Raw genomic sequence first — 18762 nt, forward strand, 5'->3', positions numbered from 1 at the left:
ACTGAAATGAGGATGATCTTCATACACACCTAGAGAGGTTGGGATCTTCTGATTCTCTGTACAAATGAAAGGATGGATGAATTAAAGCCAGTGTGAACCAGTGAAGTGAGAGACTGATGATGTGTGACAGTGATCATGTGATCATGAACCTTGTGTAGGAGCTGCTGCTGTAGTTTGGCTTGATTTCTTCTCAGAGTTTGATCTGCTGACTGGAATCAGAAGATGAATGTTCAGATGTTCATCTGTAGGACATTAACATCATATTTTACAGTAGTAATAGTTGTTTCTCACCTGAATACTTGACAGTGTATCTGACTGAGGTCTGGAGTTGATTTCTGTGAGCAAGCTGACATCTCCACTCTCTGTTGTCATCTTCATTCAGGAGTGTTGTAGTCAGAGTGATGATACAGTGATCTGATGAGAATAATATCTGATATCTGGAGTCTGTCTTCAGATCAACACCAGCCTGATTCACCCACAACAGCTGAAGTCGCTCATAATGAACCAAATAATCACAGGAGAATCCAGAATCCAACTGACAGGAGAGAGTCACAGAGCGACCTGGACTGATCTCAGTCTGTGAGGATGATGATGATGATGATGATGATGATGATGATGATGGAGAGACTGAAACTAAGACACAAGACACAATAATCAACTGAGTTTAAAAGGAAAATTTTAAATTGACCACATAATCATAAACTAACCATGAAGAACATGCAGATAAACACGTGCATCAGTTCCTTGTTTTCCTCCATTCACAGATTGTCTGCAGGTGTAAGATCCATAATCTTCTTCTGTGACGTTCTTGATGTTCAGAGAGCAGTCAGACCCCAGACTCAGTCTATCATGTCTCTCTGTGTCTTTCCTCTTTATCCCATCATAAATCAGTTCAACTGTTGAATGCCTGAATCTGTTATAGTAGGTCCATGTAGTTGATTTGCAGTCAGAAAGTGCATTATTACAGGACAGACGGACATTTTCACCAGAACTGATGAACACATGAGCATAATCCACTCCACTGGACCCTGAAACACAAGTACATGTAATGATCATAATGCTATATATTAATAAATGAAGGTAAAACATACCAGCATAAAAAGCAGAAGATTCAGATCATAGTCTTTTTTCCTCATGAACACAATCATCAGACTCTCCAGAATAAAGTGTTTTTCTTGAAATCTCTGAATATGAAGATAATTGTTGATCATCAGATGTTTGAGTGACTCTATGTCCAGTATCAGGAATAATACAGTATGATCTGTATGTATCAATACACAACTCTGAGATCACAACGTGAATGTGTGCAAGAATAAACTGAGCATGTTCAAATCAACTCTTTCCAGACTAATTCCACTAAATGTCTTTAGAGAAAATCCAGATTTCTTTACCTGTGAGAAGTGAAGAGAGAATGATCAGTCCCAGCAGACACAGATCACACTGATCAGCCATTTTCTGTTTCTGTCAGTCTTTCTCTTCTTTATATAGTTATATAGTTACAGTTCTTCCTCTAAACACTGTCAGCTCCTCCTGTGTGTCTGAACTTCCTCTAGTCTGACCGACTAAAGTGTGAAATCCTGCTAGACTTGATATATGTATATATAGTGACACTGTACCAGTGCATGATGGAGAAGTGTTGCTTGTCTTTTTCATTAATGCTCAAATGTAATTTACAGCACATTTAAACTGTAATAGGAATGTCCCTCAAGAGCATCTGATGGTGATGTGCCATAACCATAACCATAACCATAACTATAACCATAACCATAACCATAACTATAACCATAACTATAACCATAACCATAACTATAACCATAACTATAACCATAACTATAACCATAACCATAACCATAACTATAACCATAACTATAACCATAACCATAACCATAACTATAACCATAACTATAACCATAACTATAACCATAACCATAACCATAACCATAACCATAACTATAACCATAACTATAACCATAACCATAACCATAAATATAACCATAACTATAACTATAACCATAACCATAACTATAACTATAACCACTAACATGAGAGAGATCAGGCTTTGACAGGACAGCGGTTGTGAAGCTTGTTCTTCAGTGTGATAAAGTTCATATTGTAAACCACACTGGCTCAACACACATCTGATCTGAACTCAGTCTATAAGGATGTACTTTTGCACATGAGAACATTTGCTGTTAGTTTCATTTCTTTATTTTTAAATTTCCTTCATGCAGTTAAATTATAGAAATAAAATCATTCAGTTATTAGTGCTCAAACAAACTCTTTATTAAAAGTCACTGGACTACATAAAAACAAGTTGAAACGACGTGTTCATCCAAACACCATCCTCAGTTGTAAAATCACAGGAAGTGAAGGACCTGCTACAGTCACATGACCAGCACACAAATAGAAGTCACATGACTTAGGTTAACCACATAGTAGATGGTGTTCCTCTGCTCATGGTAGAGCCTCTTCTCCTCCCGCGGTGGAGACACTGACCCGTCCACACAGCGCCGTGGCATCGTTTCTAAGACAGCATTATATACGTGAGTCACATGATGTCTCAAACCCCTCCTCTATTCAATGAGGGACGCTCCACCCTCACATGAATGGCACATGAATCTCCTTAGTTTTCTCTGTCCAGAATCCTCCCCTCATGGATGTGAAAGCTGTGTTTCTTTTGGTGTAAGTGATGTAAACTGCTGAGTCCTGCCCTGAAGAGCTCGTCTGTGCTGATCCATGTGTCCATAAAACCTTCATTCATCTTCAGAACACAAATTAAGATATTTTAGTTGAAATCCGATGGCTCCGTGAGGCATTCATAGAGAGCAATGACATTTCCTCTCTCAAGAGTTCATTTTGAGCAGCAGTTAATTAGTCTAATGACATTCACCTGATTGAGCTACACAAGACAAACTGAAGTGAGGAAACTGAGGATTACATATCAAATTATATCAAACACAGTATAATCAATATATTAGTAAAGACTCCACAATTCAGTGAATATAATCAATAATATACATAGCATAACTTAAATAACTGAGGAAAAAAAAGTCATAATCACAATTTTAATGTCACATGTCACAAATCAATAAACATTGTTATTTATATTTCAAAAGAGGAAAAATATCACAATTTAAATAATGTCACATCACAAATCAATAAACATATATATATATATATATATATATATATATATATATATATATATTAGACTTAGACTTTGTACCTTTTTTGTAATATTTTCTCAATCTAACATATATTTTTTATTTTATATATATATATATGTTAGATTGAGAAAATATTACAAAAAAAAAAGGTACAAAGTCTAATTCCCCATTTAAGCCTGGAAATTTAGTTGCTTTGATTGATTGATTACTTTATTTCGAGCCATAGAAATACAGGTATTTTTCACAGTAAAATATAATATATTGCACAATTTTATACATCATACCCACATTGGGTAAGAAAAAAAACAAAAAACAAAAAACAAAAAAAAAGAAGAAATGCTCAGAATAAATGTATCTATAAATATATTTCAGACAAGTTCATGGTTTATATATTATTATTATTATAGCTCGAAAAGGAGTGGGAAGACGACAAACTTATTTAACCCCACCCCCTATTCATCTAATGACTGGTTACCAATATAAAGAACAATATATTTATATACAATATCTGACCTATATTGTACCTTATAAAGAACAATCTATAGAACATTATACATTACTACATTATTAACAACATTACGTACACTATATAGAACAATATAATTATATACAATATCAGACCTATGTCGTACATTATATAGAAATATATTATTATATACAATATCTGACCTATGTTGTACCTTATAAAGAACAATATATAGAACATTATACATTACTACATTATTAACAACATTACGTACACTATATAGAACAATATAATTATATACAATATCTGACCTATATCGTACCTTATAAAGAACAATATATAGAACATTATACATTACTACATTATTAACAACATTACGTACATTATAAAGAACAATATAATAATATACAATATCTGTCCTATGTCGTACATTATAAAGAACAATATAATAATATACAATATCTGACCTATGTCGTACATTATAAAGAACACTATAGAGAACAATATAAAGAACAATAGAATTATATACAATATCAGACCTATGTCATACATTATACCTATATACCATGTAGATGTTTCTTTCTATGCTATGATACTTGTCAATATAAATATTACTATATAACTCATATTACCATCATATATCATCATATATCAATATATTAGTTAAGAATTGTGAGTAATACTTTCAATTATGTCTAATATACTATATCTTATTATTTATGCATGACAATTGTATTAAATAATTATGATGGCTTAATGGTGTTGATGGTAATAACACTTACATTGTGTGTATAGTTCATTAATGAAGGCCAGGTGTTCTTGTGAACCTGCTGTCAGAGAGAAGCAGCCCCCTAACAACAGGACCACCTTTCACCTGTATGTCTATGCTGTGCATTAAAAGAGACAAGATTTTGGTGAGTCAGCTGCCAGGAGGGGGCGCTATCCGAGCAACAGAGCCACCACTTTCCAGCCCTGATCTAAGAATTATGTTATATGCAATAGATTTAATTACTAAAATATTTATAATTGGTTTTCCCTGTAATTATCTCTATATTTATTACCATCAACACTGTCACCACTGTCTTAAATTGATTCAGTTAATGCTCCTGATCACAAATTAATTGTTATACAATGTTATATATTGATATATGTTATATATTGATATAATAATAATAACAATGATAATCACAACAGCATCAAATATCGAGCCTAGAGACATTATATAGATAATAAGTTGATCATATGCAATACCCACATTACTCACTTATGCCTACACTGTGGGTTATATCATTATCCTATTAAAATGATATTAATATTAATATCAAATCTGACTACTATAATAAATTCATATCCATTACAATATATTCGTGATAAACAGTCAACTAAAATCACAGTATGCTTACAGAGACCAGTATTATAATATAGTCATATTAATTCATTGTATAATATATATGTATACATCAATATCATATCTACTTTGCTATTTATAATGTATTATAAATTTCCATCAATTAATTATTTACTTAAATATAAATTATGACCTTACTGTAGTAATAATACATAACCATTTTTATTAATGAATGACTAATTCCATTAAATCTTATAATACATATGAATACTCATAATAGTCAAACACCACCTTCCTCATTCATGTAGTGTGACAAAACCATTTCCTTATATCTAATTTTAAATTGACGAATATTTGGACATTGCTTTAACTGTAACCCCAATCGATTCCAGAGTTTAATGTATAGATCCAGAAAGACTCTCTTTGTAGAAGCTTATTAACTCTATCTCCTCCTCTTATTGACCTACAAACATGTTCTGTGCCGATTATCTTCAATGTTCCTGCTACCATTCCTTATAATGAAGAGCCATAGGATATAAAGGGTTACAGACTCGAATTGCATTCTTATGTTCTGCTAATCTAATCTTTAATTTCCTAGTAATCATCCCTATAAAAGCAACCAAATGGACACTCCAACCGATACACCACAAATGAGGTATTACAATGAATAAATGATTTTACTTTAAAATCAAAGCCTGAAGTTACATCTTCAAACATGTTAGTCTTAACCATATTGTCACAGTGATTACAATTGCCACATCTGTGATTTCCTGCACTCGGGCATTACCAAGAACTAGATTTCTTAGAGGGAAGATGATTTCTCACTAATTTATCTCTAATCGTAGGTGCTTTCTGAAAGACAATGGAAGGAGACTTATGACTTTCCTGAGATGACGATCACTCATAACAATTTCCCAATTATTTTTTACAATTTTCTTAATTCTGTTCGCTTCTGTACTAAACTGTGTAACCCAGTGTCCACTTTATGTCCACTTAAGCCAGAGTCCAGCGGTCTGGGTGAAGGTATAATGTGTGTACGTCATTTCAGCGCTCCTGCTAATCTGATTTGATAGGTTACATTATCTGTTGTTACTTTATCATCTGAGGTATTTGACAGGACTTTTGTGCATCGGACTTTTGTATGAATAGACATGTGCTGTGTTTAGATAAATCATTCAGATTGACCTGTATGATGATGTATGATGCAAAAGTGCGCTTTGGGTGGAACCACTTGAAAGGCGATCATTTGTGTTTATAAAGCATATATAGTTTTTTTTTTTTTTTTTTTGGAAAATGACCAATGGTTTCTCTAGATAAGACTCTTATTCCTCGTCTGGTATCGTTTAAAGCCCTCTGAAGCTGCACTGAAACTGTAATTTTGACCTTCAACCGTCTGGAGTCCATTGAAGTCCACTATAAGGAGAATAATCCTGGAATGTTTTCATCAAAAGCCTTCATGTCTTTTCGACTGAAGAAAGAAAGACATGAACATCTTGATTGACATGGGGGTGAGTAAATTATCAGGAACATTTTACTTGAAAGTGAACTAATCCTTTAATTTACAGTTTTTCTCATTGGACTGTACAATTTGCACTTTTCTCTTTGACATTGTTTTTCATTGTTTTTTTGCAGTTTGGTTTCAAAAATAAATATTCTCATTATTTACTTACCCTGATTCCATCCAGTATATGACTTTCTTTATCAGAACACAAATGCATATTTTTAATCTAGAGGAAATTCAAGCTTTGTAGGATGCATACAATGCAAGAAAATGGAAACAAATCAATAACTAAAACATTCTCAACTTTAAACTAGTGCTTCTCACCAGGGCTCTGATACTGATTCTAAAAATGTTTGTGTTCTGCTGAAGAAAGACAGTTGTGGGATAGCATCAGGGTAAATGAAAAAATTATAATTTAATTTTTGAACAAATTCAAAAATATTTGTGTTGGTTAAAGCAAGTGCTATTTTGAATTTTCTTAAAGGGTTAGTTCACCCCAAAATAAAATTTCTGTCATTAATTACACACCCTCACCCTACACACCTTACGGGTTTGGAACAACATGAGGGTGAGTAATTAATCGCAGAATTTTAATTTTGTGGTGAACTAACCCTTTAACTTATTGTGTATTTATGCTGATAATCAGTTTGGGTCAGTTTCAGCCAATTTGTCAATGCCTTTTTTTGCCTGTTTTAATAAATAGCAAATGATGCACCACAATCTATTTCTTCTTTATTTATTTTCTCTCCATCTAGTGAAAAGTAGTTTGACATGTCTGTTTGCAGTATACTGTATACTACATATACTAGAGATTTGTTAATTATGTATTGTTTTAATTTTTCTATATTGTAGAATTATAGCTGTAACCATTGCTGCAAGTACAATGTAAAACAGTGTTGAAACCATAAAATTACAGTAAATGGCTGGAACCACAGCTGCCAGTATTTTACTGTGAAATCACAGCGCAGCTGTAAAATGTAAAAAAAACGGTGTATTTAATGGAAACAAAATAAATGGTGATTTAACAGGAAAATAATGGTAACACTGCTGCCAGTTGTTTCCTGTTTTTTCTGTGATTCACAGTAAATTCCTGTTGAAGAACATTACAGGGAGTGCACTGTAAAAAAAAAAATAAAAAAAATAACAGGGATTAACTTTTAAGATAACAGGAAAATAATGGTAACCCTGCTGCCAGTAATCTCCTGTTATTTAACAAGGAAATAATTAACAGTGCAGGATGTATTTTAATATAACTCTGATTGTGTTCGTCTGAAAGAAGGCCTTGAGGGTGAGTAAATCATGGGACAATGTTATTTTTTCAGTGAACTTTATCTTTAATGTGTAGTGAAGCGACCTTGAACTGAAAGGCAGTTAATAATAAACCTGTACATTTCCACTAAAGGTGTCCAGGGTGTGTACTGTAAATACTGACCGAACAAAAGGCATCTCCAAAAAGATGAGACTCGTGGTGGCAGGAGCAGAGAAGACTTGATGAACGAGACCTGCTTTTACATCTCTCTATCCTGACAGCTGCAGAAACAGCAGTCTGAACCAGTCCAGAACATAAGAATGAAGTTTAGCACAGCTTTCAGTGTTGTTGGAGTTATACTTCTCAGCATAGCAGGTAAGATCTTACTTACAAATCTGTTAAATTAGCTAAATGTTTAATGTTTAAATGGCTTAGTTGAATTGCAGTTGTTGGGGACATTTGTAACAATAATCGACTACAAACACAAACATTACCAACTTTACTGAATTTGTGTTTCTCATAATCTCAAAATACTTTTTGATCTAAAGCCTTGTGCTTAAATTAATTAAACTTGTTTTGAGGATAAATATACAGCATGTTGTGCTTTTAGTATGAATTTATTTATGTATTTATTTATATCATTTTTTATTGGATGAGTTGCATATGGACTTATTCAGTAACAAATACATAAATTGGTTGGTTGAGTAAATGAAGCTAAATTCTTCTCAAATATGGAAAACCGTGATAATAATAAAGTATGAGTAACTGTCTATTTTACTACTAGTTTAGTACTGTAAATACCATTAATGTTAATGGTTTAATAATAAATATTTCATGTAAAATCAGAAATGGGAGTTTGGGGAGTGCACAGCGATGCCTAAGAAGAACTGGTTCCCCAAAGAACCTTTCAGTGAACAGTTTTTAAATAACCATCTTCTTTCTTAATGTGAAGAACAGTTTAATCATCTAAATAACATCTAAAAAATAGGGATGCACCGATACCATTTTGTAAGGACCGAGTACGAGTACCGATCCTTTTTTTCTAGTGCTCGCCGATACCTATACATTTATTATTTTTTATTTATTTATTTATTTATTTTTTTATTTTTTTTTTTGGTGATGTTGCAGTTTTCCAAGCATAACACAGTGAGACTAATGAATGGACAGCTGCTTTATTATTACTCTAATGAAAAAAGTAATCATTTTTATGTGCTTGTCACAAACTTAAAGAACAAAAAAATTCACCAATAACCTTTAAAGGGCATAATTACCAATATATATTGTTGTTATATAAAAAGAAATTCACAAACAAATTACAAACAATACAACACATACTATAGAGATACAAATTAAATTAACTTGTTTTTTCAGATACAGTGGGTTTATTTACCACGTATAAATTTATTTAACATAGAAAAATATAGGCTACGGTCCCTTTAAGACCGAATCCATGTTTATGTCCACTTAAGCCATATTTTTACGAGTATGAGTACAAGTACATGAGCTTGGTATCGGGCCCGATACCGATCGGTGCATCCCTACTAAAAAACAATAAGAACTGCAATTGTAACATCTCAAATTACACCAATCAGAAACGAGAGAGAACCATGAAACTCTTGTGCTCTGTGGAGATCCCTCTCTGTATGTCAAAGGTCAAGCTTCTGAATCATACTTGGTAAAGTGTTTCTAAAAAGACTCATTTTTGAGGTATAATTTTTTTTTTTTTTCATCTACAGTATTTTCTTCTTCCTGTCTTAACCATTAATGTCTATAAAACTAAATCTGTATTGTTTTGATGAAGTTATAACACTTCATTAAAATTAACCCAGACACCATCGAAACAGTGTCCAGCTTAGTGAGGACATCAAAATAGATTATTTATTTTTCAAATAATTTAAAAAAAAGTGTTTTTGCCTCTCAATCTGGGGATCCATTTTTCTGAGTAGGCTCTGAACAGCATGTCTAGGTTCAGACCAAGGAAACAGCAAGGGAATTGTTCTGAATAATATGGATGTAGTGGATATTGAATAGTTTTAACTATATCCATATTCTCTGGAGTTTATTGTGGTCATTGGTATTTACATAAAGGTATTATATGTTTTGTTACAATTGCTGCATGTGGTGCAGATGTAACATTGGACTTCCAATGTTTCAATCAATACTCTAACATTGCTTGTAAAAACATTGGTGTCTGTTAACAAGTAGAACACAGATACAAGTTACTGACATAAAAAAAACGTATCCAAATATTTCAAAAGGTTTTTGAGTAATGAGGACATGACCAAAATTAGTTTCAATTGCCCCCGGTCTCCCCTGGTCCAAGATCCAAGTGTGCCATACCGATACGTGTAAATACTGCAGATCACTGATTGGTCAGAGAGAATCGTCACTACCAGCGTCACTGGATTTGAAACACGAGACACCAAACCCATTCGATTTAAATAGTAACAGCCACCGCAGTATCATTTGTTCACAAAGCGACTTGATTTGAACTACTGTCGCACACAACTTGAAAAAAGAAATGGCTGTATCGTGGTCAGTAGACGAGGAGCGAATCCACGGCAGTAGAGGCGGTGCAACTATAATGATCAGTCTATAATCCCTCCCACTTTGAAGCTGTACTAAACCACAGAGGAAAAGCAATAAGAAAGTAAAGTGAGCTGAGCCGAGCAGAGCCATGCCGTGCCGTGGCGAGTCGTACCAAGCAGTGGAAAAGCGGCAAATGATGCCCTCTGTTGGTAGGGAATAGCAATATTGCCGCTCAAACACTTCCAGTGGCTTTGATGGAAGTTTAAAACTATATGAGTAATCAAAGTCATTTATAAAGGTAAGTGGTCCTAATGTGTAATAAATCAGGTGCCTTTACCAGTGCCGGATTTGTACTGATTCACAAGATCGAAGCTATAGGAAGTTGATTGAGATGCACCCAAAAACTGAGCTGCACATGGACGGTGTGTGCAGACATTAGAAAACACTCCTGATGATGAAAATCACATGACGAGGACAGTGAACTAACCATCGCAGAACACAGACAGCTGAAGTATACTTGATTGCAGGCTACAAACCAGTTTATCAGTTTCATACGTGTTCATCTAATTGTTTGGTCTCTGTTTCCCAGGTTCTCTCTGCCAGTTAGATGGTAAGTTATCATACTCTTAACGACCATAAGACATTTGTTCCACAATCTTTTTCATTTTAATTGGGAATTTCCTCATTGTCTTTCTCTCATCAGTGTGTGGTCGAGCCCCTCTCAGTGTCAGGATTGTTGGAGGGGAGGATGCGACGGCAGGAGCCTGGCCGTGGCAAGTCAGGATTCATGCCCATAAATATTTGTGTGGCGGGACTCTGATCAATAAAGACTGGGTTTTATCTGCAGCTCACTGCTTCAAGTATGTTGAAAGCTTAAATAAAACTAAAGATACAACTGTAGATTGATAATAGTGGAATTAATGCAGACTTTCTCTATTCACAACCAGGGAGTCTAGTAATGTCAGTGATCCTTACACTGTGATGTACTTTGGGCGTCTGAAACAATCCGGCTCAAACCCTCATGAGATAATCAGGACAGCGAGTCGAATCATCACCCATCCTAACTATGACAGTTCTACTTTCAACAACGACATAGCACTGGTTCAGCTCAACTCTTCTGTGACCTTCTCTGATTACATTAAGCCGGTCTGTCTGGCGGCGGCTGGTAGTGTATTTTCTGCAGGTACAGAGAGCTGGGTCACTGGATGGGGCAGGCTACAATACAATGGTGAGTGAACATGAATACAAAATGAATACAAACAATACTGTAAAACTCAATAATTTACCTAGAAATGGTTTTAAAAGCCATAAAATGTGTCTTCTGATCTGTGTCACAGATACCAAGGTTACTGATACACTGCAGGAGGTGATGATACCAGTTGTGAACAACAGTGACTGTGATAAAGCTTATAGAGGGCGCATCACAGGCAATATGATTTGTGCTGGATTGTTAAATGAGGGAGGAAAAGGATCATGTAAGGTAACACATCAGTCATTAATTTTAACACCTTTTAATCCAAAGCAATTTACAAGACACTACGCACCAGTTTTGGTCACCTGCAAACTTTACACTGCCAGCCTAGTTGCTTAATTAAGCCCTGTGTTTACTCTGACTGATTTTTGATGACTGAGTTCAAGATCATTTGTGATTTATAGATTTCACATCTACAGAAAGGCATACGCTTGTTTTCTGTGTGTACCTTCATTATATGAATCACATCTGAGAAATGATCATAAGATCAAATTTATGATGGTTTCTGCTCAACATTTTATAAACGAGGTCCGAGATGAATTATAAACTGCGTATTTCCGCTCTTGAAGGACACTGCTGGAAGGAGAAAGCCACACAAATATGTATATCAACACCGTGAACAATTACTCCATTACTCTCTTGGTTTTACCCAAAGTTGAACATTGTTCGAAACACACTCAGCACTCTCACTGCAAACTATTGAGAAAGGTTTGCTGGCCTCAGAGGAGGAAAGTACTTTGGTGGACACACGGCCGGCATACTTTTACCGTTATATCTGTAACAGCTGTTCACTGTATAATGTCAGAGATATAAATGCTGAATGTTTGTGAATACAGGGAGACTCTGGAGGTCCAATGGTCAGTAAGAAAGACTCCCTGTGGATTCAGTCCGGCATTGTGAGTTTTGGAAAGGGTGAAGGATGTGCTCAACCCGAATATCCCGGTGTGTACACCAGAGTCTCTCAGTACCAGGACTGGATCAAGTCTTACATGAGCAGCAACACACCTGGATTTGTTGAATTCAACACTGAAAAGCCTATGTCTAACTCCAACTTCAGAAGTGTGCCCAACCTCCTCTTATTTTCCCTTTCTCTCACATTCTCCATCATTCCTTTCACCTTCTCCCTCTATCTCTCTTCCTAAAGATCGTTTGAACAGAAACTCTCAGGGTTTCTTTGATGAAGTGGACAGTTGTGCTGTACATGATATTTATATGGTCATTTATTCTTTATCTTTTTAAAAATGTATGATTTATGAAAAGCTCTCTTATTGAGATTATAAGAGCATACACTAATGAAGTTCCTGCTTCTGCACTCTGAGATTCAGCATGTTTTCATAAATAGTAGAGATTGACCAATATTACTATTATTACAATATCATTTATTTCTATGTTTATATGTCTGATAACCAGCTTAACTGATTTAGGGTCTGGAGCTCTGCATTGGGTCCTGCTTGCAGAAAATGTAAGGTAACACTTTACTTGAAGGGGTGTGCATAAGACTGACATGACACCTTCATAATCATGACATGACACATGTCATGAATATGAAGGAGGTTGTATGAATGTTTATGACAACTGTCATTAAATGTCATTCGCTCAATTATGTCATTTTTAATGCAAAGATGACATTGTTTGAGATGTCCGAGTTATGACAACTTGACATAAACCAATACATCATAACCTGTCAGTGTCTTTGTCATGACAACTTGACATCATTTAGCTTTATGGGTTAACATTACATTAAACTGTCATGTGGTTGGTTTTGACATTGGCTGTCATGAGGCCATTATAATAGTGTCATAAATATGTATCTTGAGCTCAAGTACAGTGGTACAAATTGAACTTGTCATTAAAATGTCATTAAGTGACAATACTCTGACAAATAATTTTATAACAGCGTCATGACTATTTTTCATTTCATGTTTTTTTGTTTTTTTTTTTGTTTTTGTTTTTTGTTTTTTTAAGTTTCCTCCAACAGAAGGTCAGATAATAGACAATTTCAAATTTCTTAAAAAAGATGACACTGTTATAAAATAATGGTAACACTTTATTTTAGGGTCTTTTAACTAGTTGCTTATTACTATTAGCATTCATATGGCTAAAATATTGGCTATTTATTAGTACTTATAAAGCACATATTAATGCCTTATTCTGCATGATCTTATTCTACATTCTTAATCCTACCCAATATCTAAACCTAACAATAACTATAATAAGCAGTAAATTAAGAGTTTATTGATGGAAAAGTCATAGTTAATCGTTTATATATGTGTTCCCTATACTGAAGTGTAACCAAAATAATGTAATGTAATGTTAACCCATAAAGCTAAGTAGTTTTTTAAGTTTGATAATTAATCTGCTATGTCATGTTTATGACAGGTTATGATGTTTTTGCTAATGTCAAGTTGTCGTGACAAAGACACTGACAGGTTATGATGTGTTGGTTTATGTCAAGTTGTCGTAACAAAGACATCTCAAACAATGTCATCTTTGCATTAAAAATGACATAATTGAGCGAATGACACTTAAAGGTACAATTTGTGATATTTTTTCCGCTAGAGGTCGCTAGAAGCCTATTCAAAACAAAGGCGTAGTTTGATGACGCCAAGTTTTAGAGCGGAAACTTGGGACATGTGGTCTCCATCTCAATGGACGGTGCAAAAGAATAAGGATTGGAGTCTGGAAGAACTCATGTTCGTGGATGCGATTATTAACGTTACTGTTGTATGAAGCAGAGCAGGACCGAGTGTTGCGCGAGCTGAACGAGGAGCTGGAGCGATTGATCAACACACGCCTCACGAGCAGCGGGACTTTTATTATGACACAGCCGCAGGCGCCGCTTCCGCTTTTCCGCTTTTTTTTTTTTTTTTTTTTTTTTTTTTAATACTATCTTAATATTTTTGTGTAAACCCTGAAACTGTATTTCCAAGATTCTTTGATGAATACAAAGGTAAAAAAATAAAAAAAAAGTTAAAAAAAAGGTTTAAAAGTTAAAAAAAAAAATATTTTTTGACATTATAAAAGTGTTTCCTGATGAGTGTTTTTGTCCATCAGAAGAATCCGGATCATTGGATCATCTAGATCAGGAGTGACTAACACTGGTCCTGGAGAGCCACAGTCCTGCAGCTCCAACCCTAATCAAACACACCTGAACAAGATAATCAAGGTTTAAAGGTTGCTAGCAAGCCATAGGCAGGTTTTTATCAGGGTTGGAGCTAAACTCTGCAGGACTGAGTCTCTCCAGGACCAGGGTTAGCCACCCCTGATCTAGACTGGATCTGATCGCTGAAAGAGAAAGATAATATGGAGTATGATTGTGAAATAACAATCAAAACAAAGAGTATTGTGATTCCCCGGGTTCAGAGAAAAGCGACAGCAGACATGAACTTAAAATGTCACTAAAAATCATCAGTAGCCTACATGAATTCAGTGTGAAGCTGGATTGGATGGATTAATACAAACTCAAACAAATACATTTGTGTTTTATTATTTAAAGCGTGTAAACTGAGTTTCAGAAGGTGCATCTCCGGACGCCATCTTCACTGTATAATCTGAACACATAAAGCTCATAAAGACGGTTTCTAGAAAACAGATAAACGAAAACTGTCTCAGTATTTTCACGAAATGATTCATAAAAACACCGCGCTGTGTGGAATATAATCTCAAAGGAGTCGAGCTGCTGTTCAAGTTTGTTCACTTTCACTTTCGGTTCCTCTCAGCTGCGGTGACGTCATCCGCACAGCATCACGTGATCATATAGAGGAGACGCCTGATATTCTGGATGTGCCTTTATGACTGAAATCTCGTCATCAGTTTGAATGGAGATTTGGCGCCATCTGCTGGACACTCAAACATCAACTGGTTAAGTGTGCCGTTTTTGTTGGTGTAATTGTGGCCCAATGCTGGCAGTTTTGGCATTATTTCTTTTTTCAGTATGTCTGAAATAAAATTAAACCCATGATTTTTTTTTTTTTTTTTTTTTTTTTTTTTTTTTTTCATTTAGGGTCATGAACATGCATACAAAGTTTCAACACGCTGATGTGTTTTGAGATGCGCACAGAAATTTCATACGTTCTTACTGTTCGTGGGTTCAATTTTAAGCCATATAGAAAACCATTCAAAAGCATCTGTACAGACCCAAAATATAAAACACTCTCATGTTGTGTCAGAACTCCTCAACTCTAGTACTGAAGTGAACTCTATATTACTCAAAGTTTGTGAACATAAAAAAGTTGTTTTACCTGTTTGTCTGTCCCACTTTTTGAGTATTTTTGAGCAAAAACAAAAATAAGTTTGGTATATTTTTTTAAAGGCAAAACGTCACAGATTATTGCAGAAGTAAAAAAAAAAAATAAATAAAAAATGGTAAAAGTAAAATAAAAAATTTATAAAAGTTTAAATTGATTAAAATTGTAAATATTAAATATATATTTTATATAAAATATACATTTTACAAAACACATTCAACTCAAAAACTTCAAGAAAATCAGAGCTAAATATCTGAAAATTGTAGGTTGATATCTCAAAAATAGAACTTTAAGTAAGTTTTTTTTTTGTGCGCAGTACCAAACTTTTCCACTAGATGACATCCAGACTCCACCTGTGACCATATAAGCACTCTTTGATTTCCATATATGGTTTATAGTGATCTGAACCATATATTTCCATAATTTTCAACATATTTATGAACTAGTAGTAGCTGGCAGTAATGTTAATATTTGATTTGAATTCAATCCCTAAAACACAAAAACATTCAGAAAGAATAGTTTGGCGCCACATCACAAATAAAGAATCTATAGCTATTTCTCTATTGCTCTGTCATTTATTTTGAAAATCAGTCACCAAATATGAAAACTAGAGTCTGAAGTTTTCAAATGATAGTTTGTCAAGATTGCTTTAGGTTTAGATTAAGATGTTGTTGTTATAAATGTATAATGGCAAATGTCCCACGGATGCGGGGAGGGTCTTAAAAATAAATAAAACCATTTTTATACATCATAAATTCAGAAATGTATTATTTATATTGTTTTAAATGTATTGATATTAAAAGTTAAAAAGTATTTGACTGAATGTTTTTTTTTTTTTGTTTGTTTGTTTCATAGTTTTATTTATTTTTTTATTTTTTTTATTTTTTTTTTATGATCAATTTGACCCGGACCATACAGGCTGTAACCAGGCATTGAACAGTGCATGAGGGTTAAGTGACACTACTATGGAAAATAGTGACATTAAGTTTTCTGTTTAGTCTCAGTACATCTTGCTGATGTCTTTCTATCGATATGATGAATTAACCAATCAGAAGCCAATTAGAAGAATGTGCTTGGAGCTTTAGCCCTGCCTTTCTGTGTGAGGAGCAAACACAACGAAGCATTATCATCAGTTTTCAGCATATCAGACATCAGATGAGAGTAAATGTTTGTATGTTGTGAATCATTCCAGACTTTCATTAATTTTACTCATCTGTGAAAATTATATGCTCCACAATTTATTCAAACTTGATTCCATAAAATGACAGGAGTTAGTGCAACGGAAGTCTCTACAAATTACTTATGGCTTGTAAAATATTTTTGATTTGATTAAAATTTTGCAAACCACCTTACAAGACTCAACCGACAAGCAACGCTGAATCTGCAGACATGGACATCCAAGATCATGACCAATCAAGACCAGAGGTGTGGTCAAGAACAGACCCTCCAAGACCATTAAAGAGCCACTCCCAGTGTTAAAATTACTGGTCTGTGTTTGAGTCCCCACTACAGATTGTTAAATAACATCACCTGAAGCAGAGTTGCAGTTAATAAGATACAGAAATTAAGTGATTAATAAGTGATGATTGAGCATTAGTTATGAACACCTGCTGTTAACAAGCAGAATCACTGAAGAAATGAGAAACAAGAACAGAAAAAAAGAGAAACAGAAACTATAACTTTCTTCAGCCACAGCATTAGATGAAATCATCTGAAGATAAAAGACATTAAATCTCTCAAGATCTCACCAGAGGAGGATTGAACAACTCCACAAACAGCATTACATCTTCACTTATTACTAACCAGACTGACTTTATTTCATTGTTTGCTGGAGACATATATGATAAAGTATATGTACAAACATGTAGATAACATGTTTTTTAAAAGGTTTACTTGCAGATAATATTACTAAAATTAAAGGTCACTTAAATGAAATACACTTTCATTACTGTTTCTTAAGTGGCCTTTTTAAAAATGCACTTTGTAATGATATGTTAGTTTAACTTAAATGTGCATTTTAAATAATGTAGTAGTGCTTTAAAGAAGTACATTTATTTTGATATATTGACATTCTAAAGCACATGTAAAATAAAGGATTCAGTTTTAACTTAAGAGTGCTGTCCAATATTTGTTAATATACTTTAAATGTGCTTATTGTATAATATATACTTTATAGACTATTATATACTGTGTCATATTGCATTGTTTTTCTTTAAACTTAAGCACACTTTCTTATAAGAATATTCTCATATATATCAGAATAATTGTATTGTTTTTGTCTTTCAATTGTTTAGATACAGGTTTGACTTTAATTCATTTACACACATATCACTAAAACAATTTTAAAACACACCCCAATAAGTACATGTAAATCAACAGTAATCCATAAATGCTATAATTCATAATCAAACCTACACCTCTATTTAATAGAAAACACTTGAGTATAATGTATATACAGTGTCTGATTTATAGTGTTGTTTTCTTTTCTTTTTTTTGTCCATTCTGTCACCTGATGAAGTTTGGGGTCACTTGATATTCAACAATATTACTGATCCGCCTGCATTGACACTATTGAATGAGAATTGAACTGAGCTGGACAGTGACATCACCTTTCTCCAGAGCTGCTGTATAGATGAAATTAACTAAACTTTAAAATTAAAATGATTTCATAATTTCATAATTGTACTAAAACAATCAGTACATAAATACAGGCGCCTTATAAACAGTCATTATGGTTGTTCTGGAGCAACATATTAAATATTTAGATTGATTTCTACAAAAAAAAAACTTTTCCCTTCACTCATGCTCATGTATAATGTTGTCTGATTCTTTGACTGGAAGGTCATTGTGATTTTGTCAAGTAAGACATGTTCATCAACATATTTTGTTGATCCTGGAACAACATTCCAGTCTGAAAATTTAGTCTTAACCCTATTCCTACCCCTAAACCCAACTCTACCCATAACTTTTCCCAAAAATCAGAGCGGAAAGATAGGTGAATAA

The 18762-nt window shown here is 34.0% G+C and overlaps 2 protein-coding genes across 5 annotated transcripts; one reads left to right on the forward strand and one right to left on the reverse strand.

Moving 5' to 3' along the window:
- Window positions 1-141: 141 nt before the first annotated feature.
- LOC137002524 (obscurin-like) lies at window positions 142-1452 on the reverse strand. The gene is made up of 4 exons (XM_067362233.1): window positions 1392-1452; window positions 708-1028; window positions 292-633; window positions 142-209 (listed from the first exon to the last, which is right to left on the reverse strand). The coding sequence occupies exons 1-4, from the start codon at window positions 1450-1452 to the stop codon at window positions 142-144; spliced, it is 792 nt and encodes a 263-aa protein (XP_067218334.1).
- A 6268-nt stretch (window positions 1453-7720) lies between these two features.
- Window positions 7721-15954, forward strand: LOC137015588 (trypsin I-P1-like). 4 transcript variants are annotated; one of them, XR_010894002.1, is made up of 10 exons: window positions 7721-7770; window positions 7885-8106; window positions 10850-10870; window positions 10964-11120; window positions 11208-11488; window positions 11598-11740; window positions 12349-12571; window positions 12937-12979; window positions 15232-15373; window positions 15516-15954. XR_010894002.1 is itself a non-coding variant. In XM_067380640.1 (9 exons), exons 2-9 carry the CDS (start codon window positions 8052-8054, stop codon window positions 15305-15307), a joined length of 999 nt encoding a protein of 332 aa, XP_067236741.1. In that variant the 5' UTR covers window positions 7722-7770; window positions 7885-8051; the 3' UTR covers window positions 15308-15507. The 4 variants fall into 4 exon arrangements, 3 of the variants coding, with proteins under 3 accessions (XP_067236741.1, XP_067236758.1, XP_067236750.1); XM_067380640.1 differs by lacking the exon at window positions 15516-15954 and having other exon boundaries at window positions 7722-7770; window positions 15232-15507; XM_067380657.1 differs by lacking the exons at window positions 12349-12571; window positions 15516-15954 and having other exon boundaries at window positions 7724-7770; window positions 12937-12974; window positions 15232-15507.
- The last annotated feature ends 2808 nt before the right edge of the window (window positions 15955-18762 follow it).

The sequence above is a fragment of the Chanodichthys erythropterus genome, chromosome 3 (genome assembly GCF_024489055.1).
Source record: "Chanodichthys erythropterus isolate Z2021 chromosome 3, ASM2448905v1, whole genome shotgun sequence".
Lineage (NCBI taxonomy): Eukaryota > Metazoa > Chordata > Actinopteri > Cypriniformes > Xenocyprididae > Chanodichthys > Chanodichthys erythropterus.

Bases quoted from the DNA above. Each gene is read 5' to 3' on its own strand.
- LOC137002524 (XM_067362233.1), bottom strand. From the start codon at position 1,452: ATGGCTGATCAGTGTGATCTGTGTCTGCTGGGACTGATCATTCTCTCT. The intron at 634-707 runs GTTAGTTTATGA...CTTGTGTCTTAG, and splicing joins TTATCTGCATGTTCTTCATG to TTTCAGTCTCTCCATCATCA. The intron at 210-291 runs GTGAGAAACAAC...TTCTGATTCCAG, and splicing joins ATACACTGTCAAGTATTCAG to TCAGCAGATCAAACTCTGAG.
- LOC137015588 (XM_067380640.1), top strand. From the start codon at position 8,052: ATGAAGTTTAGCACAGCTTTCAGTGTTGTTGGAGTTATACTTCTCAGC. The intron at 10,871-10,963 runs GTAAGTTATCAT...TTCTCTCATCAG, and splicing joins TTCTCTCTGCCAGTTAGATG to TGTGTGGTCGAGCCCCTCTC. The intron at 12,572-12,936 runs GTGTGCCCAACC...TAACTGATTTAG, and splicing joins GTCTAACTCCAACTTCAGAA to GGTCTGGAGCTCTGCATTGG.